General features: G+C 47.0%; 1 protein-coding gene across 5 annotated transcripts in view; it reads right to left on the bottom strand.

Moving 5' to 3' along the window:
- Window positions 1-26,357, bottom strand: part of LOC135368291 (homeobox protein extradenticle-like) — a 295,445-nt gene that overhangs the window by 45,170 nt on the left and 223,918 nt on the right. For 4 of the 5 annotated variants that reach the window (XR_010414738.1, XM_064601469.1, XM_064601472.1 and 1 more), the window contains 4 exons: window positions 22,718-22,908; window positions 15,397-15,532; window positions 9,729-9,819; window positions 7,513-7,542 (listed from right to left, as the gene is read on the bottom strand). Coding sequence is in view for 4 of the 5 variants with exons in the window: in XM_064601469.1 (XP_064457539.1) it covers window positions 7,513-7,542; window positions 9,729-9,819; window positions 15,397-15,532; window positions 22,718-22,908 (448 nt within the window). In the remaining variant the exon portion in view is untranslated. The remainder of the gene's footprint in view (window positions 1-7,512; window positions 7,543-9,728; window positions 9,820-15,396; window positions 15,533-22,717; window positions 22,909-26,357) is intronic. The other variant, XM_064601471.1, reaches the window with a different exon arrangement.

A 26,357-nucleotide genomic window follows, 5' to 3' on the forward strand; every position in this document is an offset into this window, starting at 1 on the left:
CAGATTGCCTGCTGCTTTACAGTACCTTTAAGCACGACCTTGGCCACCACCAACGAGCAGAGCGCCTCAAGAGCGCTATAGGCCATGCCGCTGGTATAGCCCCCTTTTAGAATGGCGGCAGTTCCTCTTTAAACCGTGAACATGTGAGCGTGACACGGTGTTTCCACCCTCAGATCCTTACACGGAACTCATTTTTAAGAGCAAAATGCTCGGTGCCACGAATGCCAGCCTGAATGCCGCATGTCTACCACAACGTCGCAGCATCAACTTCAGACTGTGTGGACACGATATGGAGTGCGGACGAGAAGATATAGTGGGCCCGTCCCCCCTTCCCTGTCAACCAATGTATTTCACGAAAAACAAGAAAACAAGGAAAAGAAGGGACAGTCCGTGTGTATTTATGCTGAAAGGGGGGGGGGGGGGTGGAGGGGTTCAAAAAACGCGCATAGGCCATGTTTTATATATATACGTCCCAAAACGCCAGCTCAGCAGTCCATGAACCAGGGGGGGGGGGCCCTCTCAACCCATCGGAAAATGAAATGGAAATGAAGAAAGTCAGCGAGGACACGATTTTCCTTCCGACTCGGGTTGCCGGCCGCCGGGGCGATGCTTTAAAACGCAATCCAATCAAAACCGGCTTCCTTTCACAGTCGGTGAGACGACAACGAAAACCAGAAGATGGTGGAGGGGGCGAATGGAAAACTCCAGGCAAAGTTTGTTGGAGCGGAGCCTCAGACATAAATACACGTATAAATAAGCCTACTAGGAGTAGAAGGAAAGAGGGGGCAAAAAAATAAGAAGGCGAAAGCAGCGGAGAAGTAATCTAGGAGAATGGCAAGTTCCCGAACACAAGCAAGTAAAGCCGGAGTTTGTTGTGCTCTTGTCCCGATGCTGGTGGGATTGCCCGGCGCTGGATGTGCTATTTATACGCTCTTATGTAGGTGCACACGCTTCCATCTTTTCTTTTTTTTTTTTTTTACGTGAGTATCAACACCAGCAAAACTGTTCGCGCGGCAACAGTCCCTCGAATAAGGTTCACAATATTTTTATCCTAATTATTGGAAGTATGTATGGGGTAGGTCAAAAGACGACGCGATTTCAGTGCCTCGAGTGAGTGCAACAACTGTAACTGTGACCATGGGAGGCGCCATACTGCCGTCGTCCTCGGCCGTGCACGAACCCGTTACCTTGGAATCGTTTCCCTCAATACAGTAACACTGAACATTTAAGTAGCATACAAAGCCAACTGATGTGGTTTCGAATAAGGTAACGTTTCCTTTGGACTTTACGACGACAAAGACACGAGACAGAATACGAAGTACACAGAGGATTCCAAACATCGACCACCAGTGAAAGTTCCTTTCGGCAGGGTCGCATTTGCTAAGACAAGAAAGGAAGTGAAGAACCCTTTCTTGCCGATGTATTTATTTATTTAAATACTTTAGTTGCCTATAAGAGGCATTACATAGGGGGAGAACACAACAGGAAGCTAACTCATCCAGCTCTCATACAACTCGATGCAGAAGAGAGCAAAACAAAAAAGCAACAGGCAATGAGGTCATTATAGATATACATAGACGCTCACAATTCCGAACAAAATCACTGTGCGTCACAGGCGAAACAACCCGTATATGCTACTTTGTCGACATAAACTTTATTTACTGGTTATTGGTTTGGAGTCTTGTTCTGTGTACTTCGTGTTCCATCTTGTGTCCCCCCCCCTTTTTTCCCCTTACTGTCGAGGGAACGTTACTCTCTGCGTAGCAACCTGTACGCACCCGTAAGAAAATACTCCTCGGCACATATCCCGATTTTGGTAATTTTGTGTATTTTCCACCTTTTGCTCAGGAGGCCTTTGTTTACTTCGCCGAATTACGAACGTCAAATAAAACGTGGGATTCAGTTGGCGTTGCAGAATAACCTGTTGTTCATGGCTCCCGGTGAATTTTGTAACAAAAATTCGAGGGTTTTTCAAGGACTTTTTTGAGGTTCCGACGTCATTTTGTCCGGGGCGTAAAACACACTTTACGACTTCAAGATTTTGCAGAAATATTTATAAGCTACAGTTATCACATGAGAGAATACATGGACACACATTATCACTTCACAGATGCGACTGACAACTACCGAATTTTTAAAGATTATAGTACAGAAAGAAAAAAAATATTAATAGAATAGAGGGCGCTATTCATTGTTTGCTGCCCATTCCTATTCCAATAAAGAGTGCTCACTCCTGTGCTTTCGAAGCTACAGTTCTGACTCCGGAAAAGCGTAATTTGCACATGAAAAAGATTTGCAAAATCTAGGGTTTTCAAGGACTGTAAAAAAAAAAAAAAAATAGCCATGTTTTTCAGACCTTGAAAACGGCATTTTCGAATTCCAGGGTATTCAAGAGTTTCAAAGACCAGTGGGAACCATGGTTGTTATCTAACGAAAACCGCACAGAACGCTTCAACATCCAGAAACAACGTCAATATCTGGCGCAGAAGCATATCTTTCAATGCGGAGTGGTATCAACGGCGCAAAAACAAATACATCAATACAGATGTGTAGGGGGAGGGCCACATGTATACGCATGCAGGGATGCCGTGGATGAAGGGAGAAGCAATCGTCCCGAAAAGCATCGTCCGGAGGAGTGTCAAAGTATTTGACGTATTAATCCGGCCATCCCCAAGGGGGACTTCGATGGAACACTCAGAAACAAGAGCGCTTCAAAGAAAGGGACGGAGAACCCACTTTGGCTGATGAGTTGAACGCTCGCTGGTCGAAGCCAATATACGTCGAAAGGGATCGACTATATGGGGCACGTGTCTTTCAATTCATGGTGTGCATGCGCGAGCGCTTCCGGGAGGTCGTTGTCGGTGCCGATGGGTTTTGTCAGTAGACCATTAAAAGAGAACTTCACCGCATAAGACGCTCCTAGCTAACCATTATCCCGCAAGATCTGTTGAAATCGGAACGCGTACGCCTTTTTGTGACAGTTAACCTAACTGCATAATACCCCTTTTATACGGGAGTCTTCAATGATCGTTGAGACTAATGGCCACTGAACATGTGGGTAGCGCCATCAAGTGTGTGACGTGTCAACCTGTCAGAGAGCATGGGATCCAATGCTCCCTGACAGGTTGACATGTTACACGCTAGGTGGCGCAACCTGCATGTTCAATGGCAATAAGTCTCAGTGATCACTGAAGATTGCCGTGTAAGAGGGATATTATGCAGCTACGTCTACTGTCACAAAAAGGCGTACGTCCCGCGCTTTCCACAAATCAGCTGTAATAATGGTATCATTCTGTGCAATGGTTGGCATTCAGGGTGCCATGCGGTGAAGCTCTACTTTAAGAGCGCGCCGGGAGAGCGATCGCACAAGTCCGTTCCTTTCTCTCGTCTCTCTTGGTTTTAAAACTGAGAATGCATCCCACAGATAGGAGTGACGTTGGAGCTCGGTCCTGCTTGTCGCGGCCTCCGTCTCGTAGGTTACATGTTAGGTGACGTCGCATTCCACGAGATGCACATCTATGGAGAGCTCAGATTGGTGCGTGCAGTCTGGATCTGACCTTCCTCGCGCGTGGACGCGTCAGGGTCGTTCGTTTCCAAAAATCAGATTCGAGTAAAGCTAACAGAGACGAGACGGAGTACACCCGTCGGCAACGCAAACAGAAATCGAAGGCAGGGGGTTCTGCTATACAGATAACAACCAGCGGACTCATCGTAAGATAGCCCGAAAGGCTGACGTTTCGCGAGTGGTACAACACGAGTGCTACATTTTCAAATAAATTTATTATCCACCTGGTAGGAATAGCATATCCGTCCAAAACGAGCTGGATGAGAGCCCACGTGAATCTCGCCAGGAAAAACTTAAAACTGGTAAAGCTAGCTTAGCTTGGGCTTTAAGATATCCGCCGATGTTTACACTCTATAGAATATGCAAATATGGGAAGCAATTACAGCTTCAAGTCCTCTGGATTGCAATTACTCTCCATTTTACTGCCCTGACCCTGATGTTTGCTCGCAAGCACTGACAAATAGTCCTTCCTGACCTTCGCATAAACTTGCGCGCATTGAGCACCGCTAACGCTTATTGCAATGCATTTAGTCCACAAGGTAGGTCAATCAGTAACGTGTTGGATCACTGAGCTAAAGACCCCGGGTTCGATCCCGGTCGAGGATAGTAGCAATGATGGGGATTGACCGTGTGTCGGAGATTTCCTGCGCACGCCAAAAGAACCCCAGCTGGTCCAAACTATCCGTAGTCCATCTCTGCGGCGCGTGCACCATGTCGCCACACTAGCCTGACACACCTTACGTGCAAATCTGTACTCCAATTACCCACAGGAGTACAATTACTCCTGCTTCTCTCAAGGGAGCGTATCTACCTTTATATCTGCACCGTTACGCCAGCCTTGTTTCATGCATCACATCTGATATCTTGTACTGGAGCTCGCGAACAACCACATGCTACAATGACGACCTGGCAGACCTTCCGCCGCATCAAAAGTGATCAACGTCGCTCCACGAAGGTGTCCGAGAGCATCCCCCAAAACAAGTGACTTCCTCGCCCGTCCTCACTGATCTGCGCAGCGCTCAAGGACAGAGAACACAAAACAAAAAAAATACCAGCGACAAATATAGTCGGAAATCTTATCACCATTCTCAAAGAGAAACACGGCTGAGCGTTCCCGCTAAACAAATCGGCGAAATCATAACCTTGCATCGTTCGTGGCACTTTCCCCCTCCATCCATATTCAACTAAGAGGAACACAGACGTATAAGAAGAGGAGGCCCCGTACACCATTTCAGGCCATGGACATGCATGCAGGGAGTGGCAGAAGCACAAAGAAGAGGCTCGTTCTCTTTCTGGCTACCATAATTATCCGGCTTATAAGAAAAGAAGAAGACGACGAAGAAAATAATAATAATAATAACGAAATGCGTGTATGGCACTCGTCAAACCTGTACGAAGCGGATCATAGTCGCATTCCACCAGCGCTAAGTTCCCCGCGCTATTTGTTGTTATTGGTTTTTCTGAGGGCCCAGTAGGCAAAGAGACGCACCTGTGCTGCTTCCCAGGCGATGCGAACGATTGGCAATTAGGGGAACACAGGGAAAGGGGGGTTTATATCACCGAGAAGAAGCTGAATGTGAAGAAAGCTAGGTTCGTTCGAGGAGGGAGAGAGAGAGAAGGAGGGGAGAGGTAAAGCTCAAAGTTAAGGCGCACCCAGTGTACTCGTTCTAAAGCTGCGACGAAGACTCGGGGGAGGGAGGGAGGGAGAGAGGGGGTTGGAAACGGGGTGCGCCTACCATTGATGCACCTGCCGCAAGGTTGAACTTAATCGATACTATACGTCACTCCTCATTAAAAGGAAGAAAAGACAAAAATGTAGAACGAGAAATAGAATAAACGCAAGGCCTCCATATAGATCGTCTGGGTTACAAAAAGTAGCACTGACGAAATTATCGCGATCACACGGTTTCGCCAATGTACTGCGCACCTTTCGTAATTTAGCGTTGTTTCTAATCATTTCGTCATTGTTTTAAATGTGAACGAAGTACGTACTGCTGTGGAAACATGGATGGTTCACAAGGCAGACTGCAAAACGTTTAATTTCGCGTCTACGTAATTTTTCGGGAATTGAACGCAGGACACGTATTATCGGCCACTAAGATTCGCGAATTCTGGATAGCAAAATTTGTGGCTTGATCGACTAACTTCGCGATAAGCACAAGACTTCACGTACCGCACTTAATAAAAGCGGCATTTCAGGGGCCAGTGTTGCGAAGCAGTTCAAGTGCCTACTAGAGAGGAGAATGAACAAGAGAGAAACTGATGTTCTGAGGCTGGAACAACATAGAAGGGACAGATACAAACAAAGCCTCGAATTGCCTAACAAATCAACGATGAAAGATGAAAGTCACTGAAAAGGTTAGCCAGCTGTAGGGATCGAATCCACACCTTCTGGATTACCACATCTTCTTTCATCGAGGAGAATGAAGTTTGCGATTCCAGCACAGCTTTCGAAGTGCTCGCAAAGTTATCTTGTTCGAAATTTCCAAATGTTGACGAACATTAAGGGTTTTAGAGCACATATGTAATTTCAGGTCATCTTACGCAATCGTGAATCGCCATCCAAAACGTCCGTACACAACTTCCTCCATCACCCTCTCCCTCTGCTCAAAGCGTTCCCCCCCTTCGTTATTGTATTCCAGCAGCTCCACCTGTGTGAACCGAACTCTTGCTCTTTCCTACATAGCGTGCCCTCGGCGTTGCTTTGAAAAGAACGACTTCCATTGGCTTCGCTCTGTCAAAAACGCTGTCAGAAATTTGCCAAAGTCGACGTCGAGGAATGAAAGAGAGAAGGAAAAACGCGCCCGCGTGGTCCCTAAGGGGGCCCCCTCAAAAGAGAACGCACTGGAAGAGATATAAAAGAAGGAGAGAAAGGAAGAAAGAAATTATAACCGTTGTCGGACTACGTAATTTAGTTCCGAAACAGCCTTTCAGTTGTCTAGCTCTTCCTTTTTTTTTTTTTTTTTGTTCTGCTGGGAGCCGCAAAAAGTTCCCCGTAGGGCTGGTGCGTTAGATCCACTGTTTCTTTTTCGCAGCTCACTTTAGTAAAGTTGTAGCTCTTGCTACTATGACAATATGCGCACGTACGAAGAAACTTCAAGGAGGGAACGAGAGCAGGATAGGAAGGAGGTGGAAAAGGAGGGGGGGGGGGGGGGGGGCGTGAGAATTGAACAACCTTTCCAACGTTTATTGTTTCGAGAATTGCATTTTTATGAGGACTTCACTCTTCTGATGGGCTTTTATTGGGGTAAAGGCCCGAAGGACATCGCGAATATGACAACCTAAGCCTCCGGGCAGAACCGAAGGGGACTTGTCTCTCTGTGTCGGGGAGTTCTTGTTCCGTTCGTTTTCCTTACAATTTTTTTTCTCTCTCTCCCTTTCTTTCTTCCTTTCACTTACATCTGAGAACGAAGACGAAGTGTGCGGGGGACGGAGTAGAAGAAAGCCCTCGCGTGCGGGGAATTTAGAGCAGCTGTCCGGACGCGTTTTGCGTCTATGTTAGTCAAACGAAAAATAAATTGAACGGCCTGGATGTTCGTTCGAAGAGCGCATCCCTATACTTCTATGGAACACAAATTGGAGGGAAATTTCGTTGTCCGAAGGCTCCCTTTTTCCTTACCTCTTATCTTGGCAAACACTCCTCGTTTCGAGGGAAAAGGTTACCGAAGGCACCTCCATTTGAAATCTACTCAGCCCGAAAAGGTGCCACATTTTGTTACGTGAACCTTAAAGCATTTACAAAGGTACGCTGTTGCCGATATTAGGTGCCGGCCTGACGTCTATAGATGCGAGTAAAGTGCTCTACTCGAATATGTGTGTTTATAAAGCTATAGACTACGAGCCTAACTTTGGGGGGGGGGGGGGTAGCAACCGTATTTCTGCGCGAAGAGAGAGAGAGATACAGAGCGAGAGAGGTTCGATATTTTTCAGCGCCGTTCCTCACTTACTGTTGTTGGCTTTTTTCTTTTTCGGGAAGACTGTAAAGAGTAAGGGGATAGCGAATCAGCGACAACAGCAGCGCCACTACACTGCGAAAATTACAGAGTGACAAGAAGAAACTTGAATGCACTTTATTCGCGTTAATTTCAATAAGGGTCATTCTCCGTGTTCGCGTTATATAGAGGACGAGATGTGTACCGGACCGTGTACTCGCACGTGGCACACATTCCTCAGAATATTCCAGCGGAAGACGCCATAGCTTGCAGTTGCCACGGTATCGCGAGCGTTCACTGTCATCTCTTTTCATACCCTTCTAACAATAGCAGACGACAAGATATTTCGAAGCAGACACACAGGGCCGGTGGTGTCGTCTGCTACGTGTGCAGTACGTCATTTCTGACATTCCAGTGCCGTGCGAATGCTCTAAGACACAAGACGCGGCATAACTTCCGCCTTGTCAACAGATTTTTGCTTTCTTCCACTAGAATATTACGTGGGGGTGTTCCTTGTGCGAATAAAACGGATACTGTACTAACCGCTTTCGCAGACCGACAGCCTACTCCTATATATGCGACCGTTCAGCGCACTAAAAAAAAAAAAAAAAAAAAAAAAACAGATTGCTTTTAAATGTAAACAAGGGAACACGAGATGCCGTTGCATAATCTACAAACTGCAAGACCGATGCTGGTGTATCCTTCTTTGGCCAGCGATCGACGCACAGTCGAGCAAAAAGGGGTTCAACAACGCCGATAAGACAGCCTACTTTGCATGCAATCTTCGACAACAGCCTGCACTCGTGCACAGTTACAAGCTGGCGAGCACCAATCAAGTGAAGGGATAAGCGTGGAAAGTGTGTGTGGGGGGGGGGGGGGGGAAGGCATGCTTAAGTACACGATAAGGGCGCACTGTGCGTAGACTATAACGAAACGGCGAAATTTACACGCGCGGAGGATTAGGCGATCACTTCTTCCGCGCAGCCAATGCACCGGGAGAGAACACGAGGACCATACGTTATCCACGCGGCGCACACGCCGCGTCGAAACCAGTGGAAAAATAATGCCCGTAAAATGGGAAAAATAAAGGGGCCTAAAACATTTCCTCGCTTATCAGAGAAACCAAGAGCGGGGTAGGCATATATTACACCGGTTCTTTTCTTGAAACAGAAAGCAATACCCCGTGCAAACAGTGGCAGGGGGATTTGGGGGCGAAATCTCTCGTACAAAACACGCGCATACATTACGCACAACGGGCCAATGATCCTCAGCCAACGCTCGCTGGCTCGTGGTATTGCGAGCGTAGAGCGGGCGAGTTGGCGTTGCTGACGGCCGATAAGCAAGGAGGACACAACGAAGCGTAAAACTATGCCGCGTGACTTTTTTTTTTTCTTCTTCTTCTTCTTTCTCTGCCTTGCGTGGGAATATGGGTATATGCGGAAAATGTACGCAAACTATCGAAGTATATAGGTATAGCTCGGCACAGGAATGCCCCACGCTTCATCGAGCTGATCTGTGGAACGGATGTTGCGTGGAATGGGTTTTGAAATATGTAAAGCGAGGCGAGTCTAAGGCAGGATGATCCTATACAGCGGGGGCTGGCTTTGACGAATGCCGTATAGAGTTAAGTTAGTGCGGTCCAGTTGAAAGGGAATGCACTTGAATGACTGCTATCAAAGTGACAATGGAACCTGTCAAGTGAAATAGAAAGAGAGAGAGAGAGAGGAGAGGAATGTAGAACACCTAATAGTTCATTCTCGACCACTACAACGAAATCAACTAAGTTTATTCGGACGGGACCCAGTCCCTTATACACCACACTTTAGGCAGAATGAAGAAGAAAAGGAGCAACTTTACTCCTTTGAGTGACTAGATGGAGACGCCCACAACTATTAATGCCTTTCGAAGTTTAAGTGAAGCCCAAGGACTATTTACAGTGCTGGGAAGTAAATTTTCAGTTCAGAAGACTAACACCGGGAGTAACTGCAATCCAGGTGACTAGAAGCTATAATTGCTCCTCAATTTTCTCCCCCCTCTAGGTGTAACTAAAGAACCAGTGAAACGATTTCACGATTACAACCACTAGGTTTTATCCATAAACGTATCTACGGAATGCACGTCCCACGGGCATCCGTCTCTTACGCACATGCGAAAGATTCCAACCCGTGATCTTTGATTGCACCGAGTGAAGGTCTCTTGGACAGACCCGTTGAAACAGAGAAATGTCCTACCTTTCTTGGCTGCGTAGAGGTTTGCCTCTTCTTGCGCCTTTCCTATGTTCTTCTTGTATCGTATCCGCTTGTTGCCGAACCAATTAGACACCTGTCATGGAACGAACACGTCTCAGATTAGAATGAGTCGTTGCCTGTCACGGATCTGCACAAGCTCACGTTTAAAGGCGCATGGGAAGCACTTCGAACATTCTTGTATATAATTTTTACTGCGTAGTACGAACACAGTATACCTTCAGGACCTGTCGCGTAAAATATAGCCTTTGGGAAGTGCGAATTTACAGAGAAAATTAGTTTACAAGAAAGCGACCTCTCCCAGCTACTCCACGCATGTTGTGACGTCACGTCTGCCGAGCGCTTTCTATTGGCTGCCGGAATCGTCTGCTAGCGGCGAGGCAGGTCGACTGCTCGGAACGGGCGGCGCAAAAGGTAACAAAAAAGAGACGGGGCTTGTAATCCTAATTTGTACTCCTCCTGGCACATTTTCGTCCTTCCACGCTCCTTTAATACGCTTTATGCTTCAGCTTCCTACACCACGATCGTCAGGCCCACAGAGTGACGCGGTGCTTGGCACACACGGAGTATATCAAGTACCGCCCGCAGAGTGCCAAGGTGCTTGGTACACACAGAGCATATCAACTACTTCGTACCCCGGAGTACGCTTTGTAGTGTTACGCAACAAGTCAAAGTCCATCATAAAACGTCGTTCCCACCAGAGGCATACCCGAGCGGGTTAAGGCCTCGTCCCGCTTGTCGGTGGTAGCCAAGGTCGCGCTGAAGACTGGAAGGTGGTGGGTTCGAATCCTATCACCGGCTGTGCTGTCTCAGGTTTTCCCTGGGTTTTTCGAAGACTTTCCGGACGAATGTCGGCATAGTTCCCCCCGAAGTCGGCCCAGGACGCATACTAACCCCCTTCTCCCCAACTCCTTCCTGCTGTCCTCTCTCCATCTGTCCACGTCTGTACGCCGCTCATAGCCACAGTTGCTTCGCGGCGCCAACACGGAATAAAAAAAACAAAATGTAGTTCCGCGTTCACGCACTAATTCGACACGGCGACACTTAGGAGAATAATTCCCTCCCCCCAATACTCTGATGTGTTGTACAACTCCTGCATGGCGCAATCAACCACATCTATCGAAGCGCCAACTCAAAATTTAAGCAAGGCTCGCTATACAGGTACAACAAAAACTGAAGTTTTTTTTTTTATTAAAAAAAAGTCACCGAACCTATAAAAATCGAGCTTCATTGACTTTAAAACTGTCCCACGCACTCTTTCTGACCGCCTACCGCTCTGAAGGATTTCAGGGCGCGTAGCTATCCACGGGATGGATAAGCACCGAGGAGCTATCGCGCGCCCACACTTCCCGAGGAGGAAATTAGGCTGGGGAAGCTGGAAGAGGAGCTGAGGAACCGACTTTCACTTTCAGACCAATCTCCATAATCAATTATGCGCAAACTTCTTTTTGCTACCACACTTTTATTTCCTCCCGGTGCTTCGAAGCTATAGCACTAAACGTTTGCTGGCTTCCTATTCAACTCTTTTTTTCATTTTTTTTTTCAAACTTTCTCCGAGCTGAACCTTAACGATTTCACGGGGTATTAGCATCCTAGCCAATCCAGAGAAATATCAAATAAATGAAGCGACGCACCGCGATTAAAAAATAAGAAAAATAAAATAAAAGACGGAAACGCAGCAAAACTTTTTTCAACGTAATCCTTTGAGATGACGCGCCTGGTGTGAAGACGACAGTTTAAAACTGGTGCACCTTGTATATGCACCAAGTGCGGCAACCGGAAGACAGGAAGTACCGTTAAGGATCTAGTAATACACTCGTACATAAATATTAGGAGGATAGACAGCGCAAAAAAAAAAAAAAAAAAAAGAAAAAGAGAACCAAGCCAAAATGCGAGTGCGAAAGCAAGACATCCTTGGCGCAAAAATCAAATCTGTCATCATAATTTAAGGTGGCGATCTCCACGAGGTTTCTGCTGCAACAGCTGTTGGAAGGAGGCTCTCTCGCTCTTTTTATTATTATTATTACTTCGGCGTAATATGAATATATTTATGTGCATTTATACGTCTCTCCCCCGCCGTCTCCTTTCGTTAGCGGAGCTTGCAAAGTGGTTGGCGTGACGGAGTCCATTTCCATACATTAAGAGCCGCTTTGCATATGAATGAATTCATAATCCTCCCCTCCTCCAAAGGAGATGAGTGCCCGAGCGAAATATGTCATCGCATGACAAGATAACAGTGTTATCGACATCTTTTTTTTTTGGGGGGGGGGGAGGGGGGAATTGCGATCTGGGAAGCGGGCGTAGAGGCGCGTCGCCAGTAAGAGAAATTTTTGCGACGGATATATTGGACAGGGAAATTAAATACGGAGATAAAGAAGTATACGTAGCGACTAGAAAAGCTGCGGAACCGCGCTGTGTCAGTCACAGGGAAAATGTGATAGTTATTAAGCTGGAGAAAACTAGGCTCAATGGAAAGAAAGAATCTACAGTTAAGGGGACAGTCGCGTACGGAAACCCATCTTTGAAACCTATACCAATATGTTCGGCATCGGCCGCTAATCTACCCAGCTAATTTTTATCCCGCATAGATATCAAATAATAACATTTTAAAGTTCGGCTGCAGAAGCTCGGGTGGCATGACGTCACTCACTAAGCGGAGGAGTGAGCGAGTGTGCGGCGCTCAGAGGAGGAAAGGCGCCGTCCAGACGCGCTCGGCCGCGGCATTCCCTTTCTCAAGGTCGCGCCCTGATTGGTTCTTAGGGAGTGACGTATTCTCGTTTTTCCAGAGAGGGAACTCTGGCATACTCTCAACATACGGCGTCTGCTCTTGTCATGTATTCCATCGAATTACCGTCAAACTACGCCACTCTTTCGCGTGGGATTTTCGATACCGTGGTCGGTCGCCAACGTGAAATAAATGAATGAATGAATGAATGAATGAATGAATGAATGGATGAATTTAATGTGCCCAAGAACGGCCGCAGGAGCCTTGATGTGACGTGAGCCTTGAAATGATACTGAAGTGTCGAAATCGACTGAAGCAGATACGACCGTCCTTCTACACTTGCTTCGGAGATAACTTCTTCACCGAAACAAACACCAGGATCTTGGTTCATTAACTTCATAAAATGTCTTCTTCGCTATCGAGTTGAGAAATCTTAAATATGGTGTCCGGACAAAAAACGCAGTTGAACTGAAGGTGCACCGATCTAAATAGTAGGTGCCTGAAATACATGTAACCGAAATATTTCGTTTTGAAACAGTCAGAAACAGTAGAAAATGAATTTAATCGGAATTTGCAGCCGACTGCGCGTTCCGGGCTGAATTCAGGCAACAGTCCGCGGACCGACGTCATGGGAGTCGGCTAGGAAGGCAGGCTGTCCGTCACAAAATGTGGCCTTCCGACTCGCAATCTACTGCCGAACAGTAGCTAGAAACATCTCCGTTCATGCTTTCGGTGGTATCGGATTGCAACCAGCCTGGCGACGCCGTCAGCTGAGCAATTGGGAATCTCGCCGGCAATGCCAATTACGTCACCGGAAGAGGCGAAGCAGGGAAGGGCTGTTCCAACCGGAAGCTGGCAACTGGTTTCGAATTCGATGTTTTATGAGAAAACAAGAACGAATTTTGCGATTTTTTTGTGTGTTTTATTCGTGGAAGGCATCTCCAAGTGGATATTGCATTAACTTCAGAATTCCGGATTTTTTTTTATTCCGCGTGAGCTCCGCGAAGCGACTGTGTCTATAAGCGGCGTATAGATGTGGACAGATAGAGAGAGGACAGCAGGGAGACAGGGGGGTTAGTATACGTCCAGGGCCGACTTCAGGGGGAACTGTGCCGACAATAATCGGGAAAGTCTTCAGAATACCCAGGGAAAACCTCAGACAGCACACCCGGTGGTATAGGAGAGAATTCAAGATTCCGCGCGGACACCACCTTCAAGCTTCACTAGACTGATATGCCCTAGCGAGGCTTTCGTTCGAAGTTATGTGAAATACAATGATCGATGTGTAATGAAGTATGAAGCACGTATCAAAGTGTCAGAACCTCTTTCAGTGCCGCATCAAGACCTTTTAATGTCGTCCTGCCAACAACGAAGATTTCGGCAATATAAGACTTATCACTTAACATAATCTCAAAACAACACAAAACTTCTGATCGAGGCAAACTGTAAAACACACACGAGTTGCGTTACGTTGAAGGAAAGGAGTCTCGAGATAAAACATCCATTCAGCGCCGAAGTTTTCAATTTCACTTTGCACGTCGAAAACACAATTTACTAGACACAGCAGGATGGATTTGCCATCATTAGCCGAGGGGTAAATTACGCTCAAAACAATTTCAAAACATCCCAGTTATGGACGCACTTTTCAATTCCCTCCCCCCCCACACACACACAAACTTGCCGCCCCAATCAAGCAAAGCCTCGCAAACTCTGGGCACCAGCGGGGGATATCACGTTGCCGCGGACACTTTCAGGCACTCTCGCAGACAGCGAAGTAATCGCCCGTCTCCAAGAACAAGACTCTCGAACAAGCCTGGGCGGATCCTTCCATGCCCGCGCTGATTAGCTCGAGCAACGCAAAACTTCTGATCACGTTAAAGAGGGCGTCACAAAACTTTTCCGCGGCTGAAATCACGGGCAGCGACACGACAAAAAGCACGACGAAAAAAGAAAAAAAGAAATCGCGCCCGTAATCAGAGCACCCGCGCGAGTTTTGCAAACCGTCATTGGCGGTAAGAGAGGCTGCTCGAGTACCGGACATGTAAATTAGGGTGCTTGCCAGGCGCAGCTAATTCGGCCCGACCGGCGACACTGGATACGAGAAAGAGCAGTTTTAGAGGGGAAGGCGTGGGGGGGGGGGGAAGAAGTGTCGCAACGAACTAGCGATCGTATTACGCGCTAATTATACCAACGTCCTGCGCCTCTGTTTATTAATTCAAAAGGGCGTCCGCGGCTAATCAGGTCGACGGCACCCGCCTCATAAAGTTCACGCCTAAAGAATAACGAACGTGGCGAGGAAAAAGAAGGTCGCATAGTGGACGTAGACACACGAGCTTGCGGACAGAGACCTGCGGATGCGCAAAGCTTCTATATAGCAGCACGGTGGCTAGTTCTGGAGGTAGCCGCATCGTGGGAGATTTGGCGCTACTTTTCGCCTATTCGTCATCACGTGACTTGCGAAACGAAACCGAGAGTTAAGCGTGATCCGCATGGCACGAAAGTCTATCCGCATTCCTTCGGAACCGAAATCGGGACCGAACCTTTTTTTGTGCGTCGCTCAGGCGTCCGTAACGTGCACACCGAAGTTCGACCGAAAGCTGCCTTGTTTGCATACCTCAATTAAAGCATCTGCATGGTAACATATATTGTATTTGCGTTTATGTTGACAGTATTATCCGTACATTCCCCGATTCGGTTACTCTGCATGCCGTGCTAGTTGTTTTTAACTTCGCCGGTCAAACATTTCAACGTTGGGGCGAACGCAGTTTCTGTGCGAACTGGCCATGCCGCGGTCTACGAGTATACGCCGTTATTGCCGCCTTGCGCGTGGACAGACATTTCATCCCGCGGTTTCCCCAGACCTTCCTCCGTCCCCAGCGTCTATAACAGCAGGACGAAACGAACGAGGGAAGAAAATGTTGTGCTCACCTGTGAAACGGTGATGCCGCACTTCCTGGCGAGCTCTTCCTTGGCCTCTTCCGAGGGGTATGGGTTGCTGAGGTGGGAATAGAAGTACTCGTTCAATATCTCCGTCGCCTGCTTGCTGAAATTTCGACGCTTCCTCCTGCGAGAGACAAAAAAGTGTTCGTTTTTTTTTTAGTTGCCTGTGCCGGCCAAATGCACTTTCAATACAAAGTGTGCCCAGAGCCGTAAAGGAGACACCTCTCTATGCCGAACACTGTCGTTCTACAAATTGTTCCCACAAACTGCATGAATGCGAAATAGTCACACATTAGAATTCACGTAGCCAGTGATAAAAATTAGCCGAGGCGAGCTCCATTCGAGGAGGACGCGATCGTATAGGCGTCCAACTACCAGGACACAATAAGATTCGAATAAATCGGGGAAAATATATCGAGAAAGCCATCTCCAGAACTTAAACCTGGCTTATCGCTTTCTTTTTTTTTTTTTTTTTTGAACCTTGGCCCGCCGGATTTCGGGTCAGGGATAGGGTAAAGTGGCTACTTGAAGACGGTGGCAAGTTGAGGACAGCTTGGGTTTTTCGTGTGGCATTTTCTTAGCAATAATTTTTTCTCATCTGTGACACGAGGGTGAGCACAGTCGGTGTCTGGGCTTTGAAGTAACGTGTTGATGTTCTGCACGTGGCTTTTTAGAAAGACGTCAGACGCTGTTTTGCAGATGTGGTCGAGGTAAGAGGGAGCTTTTTTTTTGTCCCATCTGTAACTTTCGCGAGCATTGACTTCCAGTTTACTCACTTCTGCTCCTCGGCTAATAAAATATGACATCGCCGTTACGATGCTGTGTCACTGCCCTTTGTTTTCATGCGCATTACTCGTGGCTGACCGTTTCGGCTGGCCCAAACAAAAGACAAAATTTAAATCCGGCATTAATGTTTTGATGTCCTCAGCTTACCCATAGGGTGTGGTAAGTTGATGAAAATGCAGCGTGTCATTTTAGGCTCGTACGAAATAAATATCTGGTTGCACTACAGTAATTTGTGAATCATTTCTCAAAGGTTTGGGGATTCAGCTAACGAATTATGGTACAATTTAGGCTATTGTGCTGACTGCTATTAACAAAATAGTTCAACTCTCTTCAACATAGACCACCATACCCTACTACAGATTACACCACATTTTCATTGCTCCCCCTTGAGATATAATGCATTTAAGCAAAACAGGGACAGACCGACAGACAAGCCGTGTATTCACACGAGCGACATTCCCCCAGAAGCGGAAGATGCGAAAAGCGTCATAGCTTTCACAGCTATGACGTCACAGCTTTTTGCTGTCACGTGAGCGCGAGCGGTCAACGTCGTGTCTTCACGTGCTCTTGCTAACCGTGGGGAATATCCTGCGACACACCCACAAGATATTCCGTAGCAGACGACAGTTCAACACGGTGTCATCTGCTAAGTGTCGTCTGCTAAACGCGCGGTACGCCACTCCTGATATTCCGCACCGTGTGAATGATCAACATAACACGGGACGGAACCTCGGCTGTGTAAGCAGTGTTTTCGCTTTTTCTTCCACTAGAATATTCCTTGAGGATGTCTCTCGTGTGAATACACAGAAACACGCTCCTTCCATTCTCTCTTACGTCCTTCTCACTCACTCATTCAATCAGCAGGGTCCAGGTTGTAGTCCCGACATTGGGACGCTGCCACTTCCCTCCAGATTTATTTAAAATTGCGCATAGTCGTTGATCCCGCGCACACACACACGTACAACAATCGCGCGTTATTGCGCAAGTCATTACGATACAAAACTGCCCTGGTTGTCGCCCCCACCCCCACCCCACACACATATCACGACTTCTAAAGCTCAGACGCGAATAATTTGTCAACACTGCAGAGCGCGCGCGCGCGAAGGGTGTGCGACTTCCAAGTCTTTTTGTTTTCTTTTTTTTTTTTTTTTTGTCGCATGCACCCTCGCGGTGATATTCCTTCACGGGGCACAAAACTTCCCTTCACACACGCTATTCAACTTGCCACACAGTACCGAGACTTTTTAAAAAAGGGAAGCCCGTTATAAATTGCCCGATTATTCTAACGAACTTTCGATTCTGAGCCCATTCATCTTCAACTTCGCTTCGTCTTCTACTCCTAGTGGAACGCGAGGAAGGAAAAAAATAAAATAAAAGTAACCCTATCTGCATATATGGGGGTGGGTGGGCTGCGAGAGCAACGAATCGGACGTAAGAGCCTCTCTCAACGCCGTATGAAATTTCGCGCTCCTCGCAGCATCATACTTTCTGTTTCACTTCCTAAATTTTCAGGCTCGTCAGTTCCGTCGAGACAGATGGATAGACGCGTTCCGGAGTCAGCGACGTCTCTCTCTCTCGCGCGCGAGAAATGCAAATGACTCCAATTGACTCATAAGAAAAAAAAATAAAAAAAGGGGAGAGAAAAAGGAGTAAGGAGGATGAGAGATAATCACGGACTTCGCTTCTTTCAGCGCAACGGTTTTAACACAGTGTAATCTCTCGGTTCGTGGAGGAGCGAGATGTCGTCCCATCTTCGCGCGACGGCCACCGAGACCCCCCCTTCCCTCCCTTTTCCTCGGATCCGAACAAGAGCTCTCGTTAAATTGCCATCCATCAAAGCCGCGCATTTTTGACGAAAATCGTGCCAGTGGAAAGATGATGGAGGCAGGAAAGGACGAAAAAAAACGTGGGGGAGGAGGGACAGGAGGCGATGCCAGCGGGAATGTGCATTCCCAGAGGGAGTGATTGCGTGCAGTGCGACAACCGGTGACGTCTTGATCGAACGTCTTAGCGTGCCGCTGCGAAATGCCCCATTAAATGTTGACGCTGCGTGCGCGACGAATGTCGCGCGCGAGTGTAATGTTAGGCGGACTTTTCGTGCGGGCTCACTGCAGACAGTTAGACGGTTCTTAGCTCGAGTTACACGAGAGAGAGAGAAATGTGCTTCATGGCGTTGCGCTGCTGAAGTTCTGAAGGCTACATATTGCGCGGGTCTGCAAGAGCAGCAAGAGGTTTGAAGGCAGAGCGTTGTTGGGCGAGATTTGGCCAGGGACCGAGCAATTCGCGGGTCCGAAATATTAAATTGTACGCCTCACTGCAAGGAGAGAAGGATGAGCGAATTTCACGAAATCTTGTAAAAAAAAACGAAAAAGAAAAACATGCACCTGCCTATTTTTGTAGAAAATAATAGCATTTTAGAACGAATATGACGCATCCGGATGTTTCATCGGCAGCAAAAAGGAAAAACTAGAAAGAGAACAAAAGCAAAACTACTAATGACGTAAATTTTAAGACGCGCAAATTGCAGTCCTCGCTGCGGAAAGTCTAACATGCGGACTGAAAGAAAAGCCGCTCCTGGTTAACAAGCGTCAATCATAAACTTTGGATTATTTATAACCAAAAACGGGGGCAAATAAATGTATCTATAAAACGACGATCATCTTCGCCCTTCAAACATTAGCGCCGGTACGCGTTATAAATATCCTAAAATACTACCCGAAGTGAAGTTCGTTAAAAAAAAGCGCATCGGTTCATATTAGTATAAATAACGGTAAAAATGAGCGCCAAACGCTTACACGCATCGCTCGCCTGAGAAGGAAAAAAAAATATAAGAAATAATAATAAAGAAACTTTCACACTCTAAACTTTCGTAAAGAAAGCCGGCGCTAATTTAATTATTTGGGACTTCCCAAGTCATTTTATTTATAAACTGAGCCATAATAAGACACAGCCGGTCGTGATTTCTTCTTTTTTTTCCCCCAGGTTTCAACTTTTAATTGTTATTTATCGAGGCGCGGGCGAAAGGACCATAAATATCAACTGGCGGAGCGCACCATATTTTCTTTGTTCTTTTCTTTTCTTTTTTTTTTTTATATTCGAAAGGGTGGAGCCAGTTTCCCAAGCGCGCGCGCGCCTGGAACCTTATCCTGACTTTCTCGCGCCCTTGAGTTATGAGCCTGGCTTCCTCGCACACACTCCAGTTAATGTTATGCCTCCCCTTAATTTGTTTATCACCCGAGGAGAAAAATGTACACGGTAAACCCCCCGCGCAGCTACTCAATAGAAAGTAAATAAGGGCTTTTTTCTTTTTTTTTTCTAGAATAGATGGAAGAATAATACGAGCCACAGAAGAGTTTGGAGCCCGCTCGAGATGAACTTAGTAGTACATATATATAGAAGGCATTCGGGAAGACGGAGCTACGCGGATCTTATCTTATCCTAGCTACGGAAGGTACGCGGATCTTATCGTATCCGTTACACATCGGCTTTCCATTCAAGGCAGCGCACAGTGTAAATATAGAGCCTCACCGCATAACACGATCAAGGTCAACCGAAACATTCAGAATGGTATCTTTGTATTTCGTGATTCGTGCGTTTTAGTGCGTCGTACGCTATCACCTTTGCGTACGTAAGAGATAGCGCTGGTGGTTCTGCGCGCGCACAGAACAAAAAGATCGCATCGCGCGGTACGCGGAACCATCACGCTATTGCCTTTAGTACGCAATGCGCGGAGCTCTCTTTATGTTTAGCGCATGCGCAGAACCACCAACGCTATAGCCTACGTACACTCTTAAAAATGAACTTCACCACGTAGCACGCTCCTAGTCAACCATCATCCCGAATGACAACGTTCTCGCCCCTGATTTGTTGAAAACAGGAGGCGGAGCCTATTCTGTGCCGTGCATAATGACACAAAATAGGCTCCGCCTCACGTTTTCAACAAATCAGGGGCGAGAACGTTGTCATTCGGGATGATGGTTGGCTAGGAGCGTGCTATGTGGTGAAGTTCGCTTTTAAGAGTGTACACAAAGGCGACCCCCAGCGTACGACGCACTATAACTCACTACTTGTTGAAAACGGTATGCGCAGGCCATTCGTGTGATTGTACACACACGTGCGAAGTATTACAAGAATGGCGTTCGCCCCTTGTCCTAGAAAAACCAGGAGAATGGCGGCGATATGTATTTTAAACTATCAATGTTGATTGGCCTTGAGCGTGCTATGAGGTGAAGTTGCCTTCAGAAGCGGTACCGATACGCTCTGAAAACAGAACTTCACCACATAACACCAAGGATTGTACCGAGAATTATACTGATTTGTGAGAGACGCGGGGCGTGCGCCTTTTTGTGACAATTCGCACAACCGCATAATGGCCACAAACATATGTATACGCCTGCCGTTTTCAAGGGCGGAGAACGATGTCATTGATCTTCGACTTATCAACTTATTCGAAGTGGTGGTTGACTGGGACCATGACATGCGGTGAAGTTCTGTTTTTCACAGTGCGTTAACGTACCAGTTTCGTGCATTATATTATTATCACGAAGTTACTGTGAGGTAAAGGGGAAGAATATCGCCTGTGGAGACGGCCTCATCATCGTCAAAATAATGCTGCTGTTGCTGCTGAACAGGTTGAGAGAGGCCGAGAGAAAGGATATCACGATTCGACGCAATGTCGTTGCTGCGACCGTGGCAGGCAACAAGAGAACAGAAATCGTTGAGAGAGGAGCACCTGGGGAGCCATTTCGGCTGACTCTCTAAAAATCAATTAGATGACTCGGCCATTTGCGAGAAAATCGCGGGGATCAAGAAGGCTATTTTGGGTGGAGGACCCTTAGGTGACGGATTGCGTTAACAAACTGCTTTTCAAGTGGAGAGCTTCGACTACAAGCTTCGAGAGAGAATTTTTTCTGTTCCATACAAAGGTATGTATCTGACGCCACGTCGAGTTGTTATACCGTATTTATAACCACAAGATCATTTAGCGATCGATTACGAGGGATTCATAGGAAAACTAACGGTGAATCGCACGTGCAACATTTACAGCTATATCTTCGGGTAACGACTCACTTTCCGATGAGCGCTGAACATGAGGTATCGATTAGGGCACGCATATCTGCACTTTAAAACAGAACTTCACCACATAGCACGCTCAAGCGGACCTACTGCATAGTATGGCACCGTAACCCTTGCTGATTCCAGGACAGAGAAGAGGCATAGACATCTTCGTGACAATTAACGTAAGCACAAAGTGCCCATAAAACGTACGCGACCCATTTTCAGCAAAGTGGGAGAGGGAACGGTATCATTCGGAAGGATCGCTAGCCATCCCACTCTCTCCCCGTATCAGATGCGATAACGATAAAAAGGTTTCACAGAAAAAACATGCTTGGTGCCAACGGTCATTCAGATTGACAACGTTCTCCTCCCTCATGTCTTCGAGTCCTACAGCTGGCTAACCTTTTCAGTGAGTTTCTTCTTTCGGCGTAAGCCTTTTTACGTCACTGGACATTCACATTACTGCGTTTACGGCTGCTTTCAACGTCTTACGTGTACCTCCGTTCCATCCGGAAGGATGTTCCGTTGCACTGATTGGCTCTCAGCGGACGCAACACGCAAGCTTATCCTAAACGCAGCAGAGCAGCGTGAATCACACTCTTAAAATCGAACTTCACCGCATAGCACGCTCCTAGCCAACCGTTATCTCGAATGATATCGTTATCTGCCCTGATTTGTTGAAAACGGGAGGCGTACGCCTTTTTTGTGACACTTATGCTGTTCATAATTGCCGCAGAAAAGGCGTACGCCTCCCGTTTTCAACAAATCAGTGCAGATAGCGATATCATTCGACATGACGGTTGGCTAGGAGCGTGCTGTGCGGTGAAGTTCATTTCTAAGACTGCAGGACTGTCACAAAAACGCGAACTGCTCGCGACACGGTTACTGTCTGAAATCAGCACCCCGAGGTTTATCCCATCTCTAATCTTCAGGTGTTGCAAGACTTTCTTGCGACTAATAAACACGTACAGCGTATGGTCCACCTCGAAATACAATATACATGCCATTCTGCACGGCTTGCGGTTTTCTGCCAAAACGACATCCGATTTCGCAGCAAACACGGTAGGCGGCAACCGCTACGGCGACTGATACTGTTATCGCTTCTGATTTGAGGAGAGAGAAGACCGTATACGCCTTCTTATGGCAATTAAAATTGCCACAAAGAGGCGTACGCCTCCCATTTCCAACAAATCAGGAAAGTGAAAGCTATCATTCTGCATGGTGGCTGGTTCCGAGGGTCCTTAGTCGCGGTAGGACCGGAAGTCTTCGTGGCACCGAAAGTTGTGATGCGGCCTTGTTTATGTTTACACAAGAATGTCATGTATTCGCGCAATAGTTTCAAGCGCAACGAAGGCAATATGGGCCATCACATCAGAAGGGATAACTGTATCATCTGACTCAAGCTAGAGCTTTTTCATGGTGCAGCCATTCTCGTATTCTACACACGCGTGAACTTGGCACGTACCTCGCATCTAAGAACCTGGAGCGTAAGATCATGACAGCTTCGCAGGTGCTCTGCTTGAGCTGCACTTGGATGGAGTTGAACTTCTTGTGAATGATCTGCACCATACGCTCGATCTCCTTGGGCGTGATGGGCCGCGTCCGACTCTGTTCCCGAAGCAAGTTCATCACGTGCGTCGTGAACTCGTTGCACGCCTGCAAGACAAACAAACAACACATTAAGTGACGGAGTTCCAGTAGACTGCAGCATGGAATACATAGGTCTGTCCCTTACATACGAGTTGTAAAAAAAAAAAGTCTTTATACCCCCTCATCCCCCCAAAAAGCGAACTTGTATTGATAATAATTTAATAATAAGCAACGTTATGAGGGTGTATACACGCCTAAAACACAACTTCACCGCATAACATGCTGTGAGTTAACCATCATCCCGAATGATTGGCTGAGAAAGGCGGGCACGCGCCGTTTTGTGACACCTGTGTAGTTACCTATGTTAATTGTAAAAATAGGCATTCGCCACGCCCTTTCGACACATCATGGTGCACCGTGTTGTGTGGTGAAGTTCTACTCTAAGAGTGTGCGACGAGCGATATCCTCACGGAAATGTTCTATTGAAAAAAAAAAAAAAAAAAAAACGCAAAAAAAAAAAAACGCTCACTCCGCCCCGTGTTATGATGAAAATCTGCACGGTGCCGGAATATCGGGATTAGCGTACCGCACACTAAGCAGACGACACTCCGCAGACGACACCGACTGCGTCATTTCCTGTCGTCTGCTACGGAATATCTTGTCGCTGCGCCGCAGAATATTGCCGACGGTTAGCAGTGTACGAAAACACATGACGTTGAGCGCTCGCGATCACGTGACAGCAGAAAGCTATGACGTTTTTCGCATCTTCAGCATTCTGGAAAATACGGCTCGCGTGAAAACACGGCAGCCGTACGAACGAAACTCACAGTGCAGCATACAACACGCGCGCACATGGAAAAACATTCCCGAACAAATATGGAGGAACGTATTACGAACGATATACCGGACGGTAGGTCCAGCCGACGTTGATAAGCGAGTGAAAGAAGAACGAGAAGGAGGAGGAGGAGGAGGAGGAGGGGTTAGAGGAGATGTGGTTATCATCGTGAACCTGACAGCCGCCTGAGGAGGTCCAGAAGGTGGCCCTGGGGCTGCCCCTTTTATCTGATTGAAAGTGCGCACCCCCGCAACAAATAGCATTAAGGCTGGGGGAGGCAAACAATAATAATCAGACTGTTGCCAGCGCGTTAAACTAGAACGGACAGCTCCGAGCAAGCTGCGATAAAGGCAGAGTTCCTGGGTACCCGACGCTGAGCGGAGGAGGGAGCTGTTGCAAATGGATGTTCTGGTCTGCTCGCCAGTAGTGACGCAGAAAAAAAAAAGAAGAAAGAAAGAAAGAAAGAAAAGCAAAAAGCGCGATACGTTTAAATTCCGCCGTGAAATCATCCCCGAATTGTTCGGGGCGCGTGTTCTTGTGTGAGCTGTTGTTATTCGGTAAAATTGCGTATAGCGTAGTATTAACCAGTATAATAAGCACGATGTGAAAGACGGCAACAAATTCCGGGTACGTGCCATGAAGCAAAATCTGTATGTGGATTGTAACATGGAAGCTAAAATAGCTACACTCTAAAAACAGAGCTTCACACACAACACGCTCCTATAGCCAACCATCATCACGAATGACAACGTTCTCTCTCCCGATGTGCAAGGAGCGAACCTTGGAGTTTTCAGAACAAATTTAAGCTTGAGCGATTAAAATTTCTCCACAAACTGATGAACAGGATGTAGCCCTTTCTCACGAATAAAGTGCCTCAACTGAACTTTCTTTCCACGCACCCCACACAACTGGAACAAACTTCTATCCTCGACATTCAATGCAAGATACCTTATCCAGTTCCTTGTATGGATTCATGAATATTTCCAGAATCCGTTTCATAATCTCCCACATACATGAATATACTTCTCCAAACACTGTAACACACCACTTCCGTGACGGTTCAAATCCTTTGTTGTCACGCCCCACTCCAAGCTCAACTCCAATAAGGGCCTTGCAGTATGCCCAAATATGTAAAAAAAAAAAGATATGAAAAGTAAGCAATGCAAGTTTTCAAAAACAGCAATGATGACACCGAGTAACTTTTAAAGCTCCTAGAAATAGATCCTATCCTCGTCACCACTTTTAGACAGAGAGTGAGGCGTTTTCAAGTATCTGACTAAGAGCCTGATCATGGTAGAATATCACTCAAGCCTGTTCTAAAAGTTGCCACTACATCAAGGAATTAAGCGCAGGAGCCCGCTCTAACACAAACACCGAGGCACTTCGGAAAGTACACAAACTCCTCTAAGGGGCTCTCTCTAGGAAGATGGGAAAGGTTCGTTTTGGAAGTGGGCAGGTGAGTTTATTACGTGCCAGAGTCTATTATGAAGCAATTGTGGTGCGCATTAAAGTAGCTTGTTATGAGGTGGTCGACTTATAGGACAGGAAGTTATAACGAATTCTGCTGCTTAGTTTCGTTGCTTTCAAACCTGCGCATAAAGGAGGCCAAGCAACATGGCAGCAACGAAGAAATCCGCTTTTAACGAGTGCATACACGCCAAAAGGAGCTGGAACAAAGGAAGCGGGCTACCGAAATGTGGCTGATCCAAGCAGTCTTCAGCGATCCCGCTTCACTCTGTATAGGCGCCAGACACGAAGACTGGCGCCATACTCCCCCCCCCCCCCTTTCTCACTCTTCATTCTCGCGTGTCTGATTGGTCCAAATAGTTGCACGTGGTGCTGGGATTCGTCCGCCATTGGTCGGGGGGGCCTTCAATTCCGGTGTCGTCGAGGCAGGCCATTTCCTACGTGTTTGTACTCGCAGACAGTGATGGGTGTGCTAACCATTGCGCCTAATGGCGGTCATTTATTTCGTCTCTCAAGACTGCTTTCTTCTTGGGCGTCAGCGTCTCGCTTTTGTGCTATTGCTACGGCATCGGTATCCGATAGGGTATATAAACATCACATATGCGAGGCGCGTTCTGCTCCGTCGAGCACTAATTCCCGACACGGTTCACAAATGCGCCACGGCAAAGAATTAACAAAAGCTGGTTCATTTTATGAAGCAACCGGTCGCCTGCATATCTTTTTTTGAGTATACTCGTTCAGGTGCGGACCTACTGGTCCTACAGTACTGACACAGCTGGTTTCGAAGAGTTAAAATAGTCGGAAAAGTTCATTGCACTCCGAAAAGGGTAAGAGACTGAACAAATTTCATGGAACGACACAAATGTTACGCCACACAGAACACGCCCGTTGCAAAATCGAATCCCAAATGACGTCGTCCTCTCCAGCGATTGCTCGAAAACGGGAGGCGCACGCCTTTTTTGTGACACTTGCATGCAGGTGTGCCAGATGCCACAAAAAGAAATTAAAAGCGCTAACACCAGACGGAGAGACGAGAACACAGATCTATCTGTGTGTGTGTACTCGTCTCCTCGTCTGCTTTTAGCGCTTCCAAGTTCATGATGTCCTACCAACAGGCCCAATTCGACGTGCCATGTGCCACAAAAAGGCGTGCGCCCCGCTCTCTCCACAAATCAGAAGTGACAACGAAATCATTCTGCGAAGCGGTTGGTCC

This window comes from Ornithodoros turicata, chromosome 9 (genome assembly GCF_037126465.1).
Source record: "Ornithodoros turicata isolate Travis chromosome 9, ASM3712646v1, whole genome shotgun sequence".
NCBI lineage: Eukaryota > Metazoa > Arthropoda > Arachnida > Ixodida > Argasidae > Ornithodoros > Ornithodoros turicata.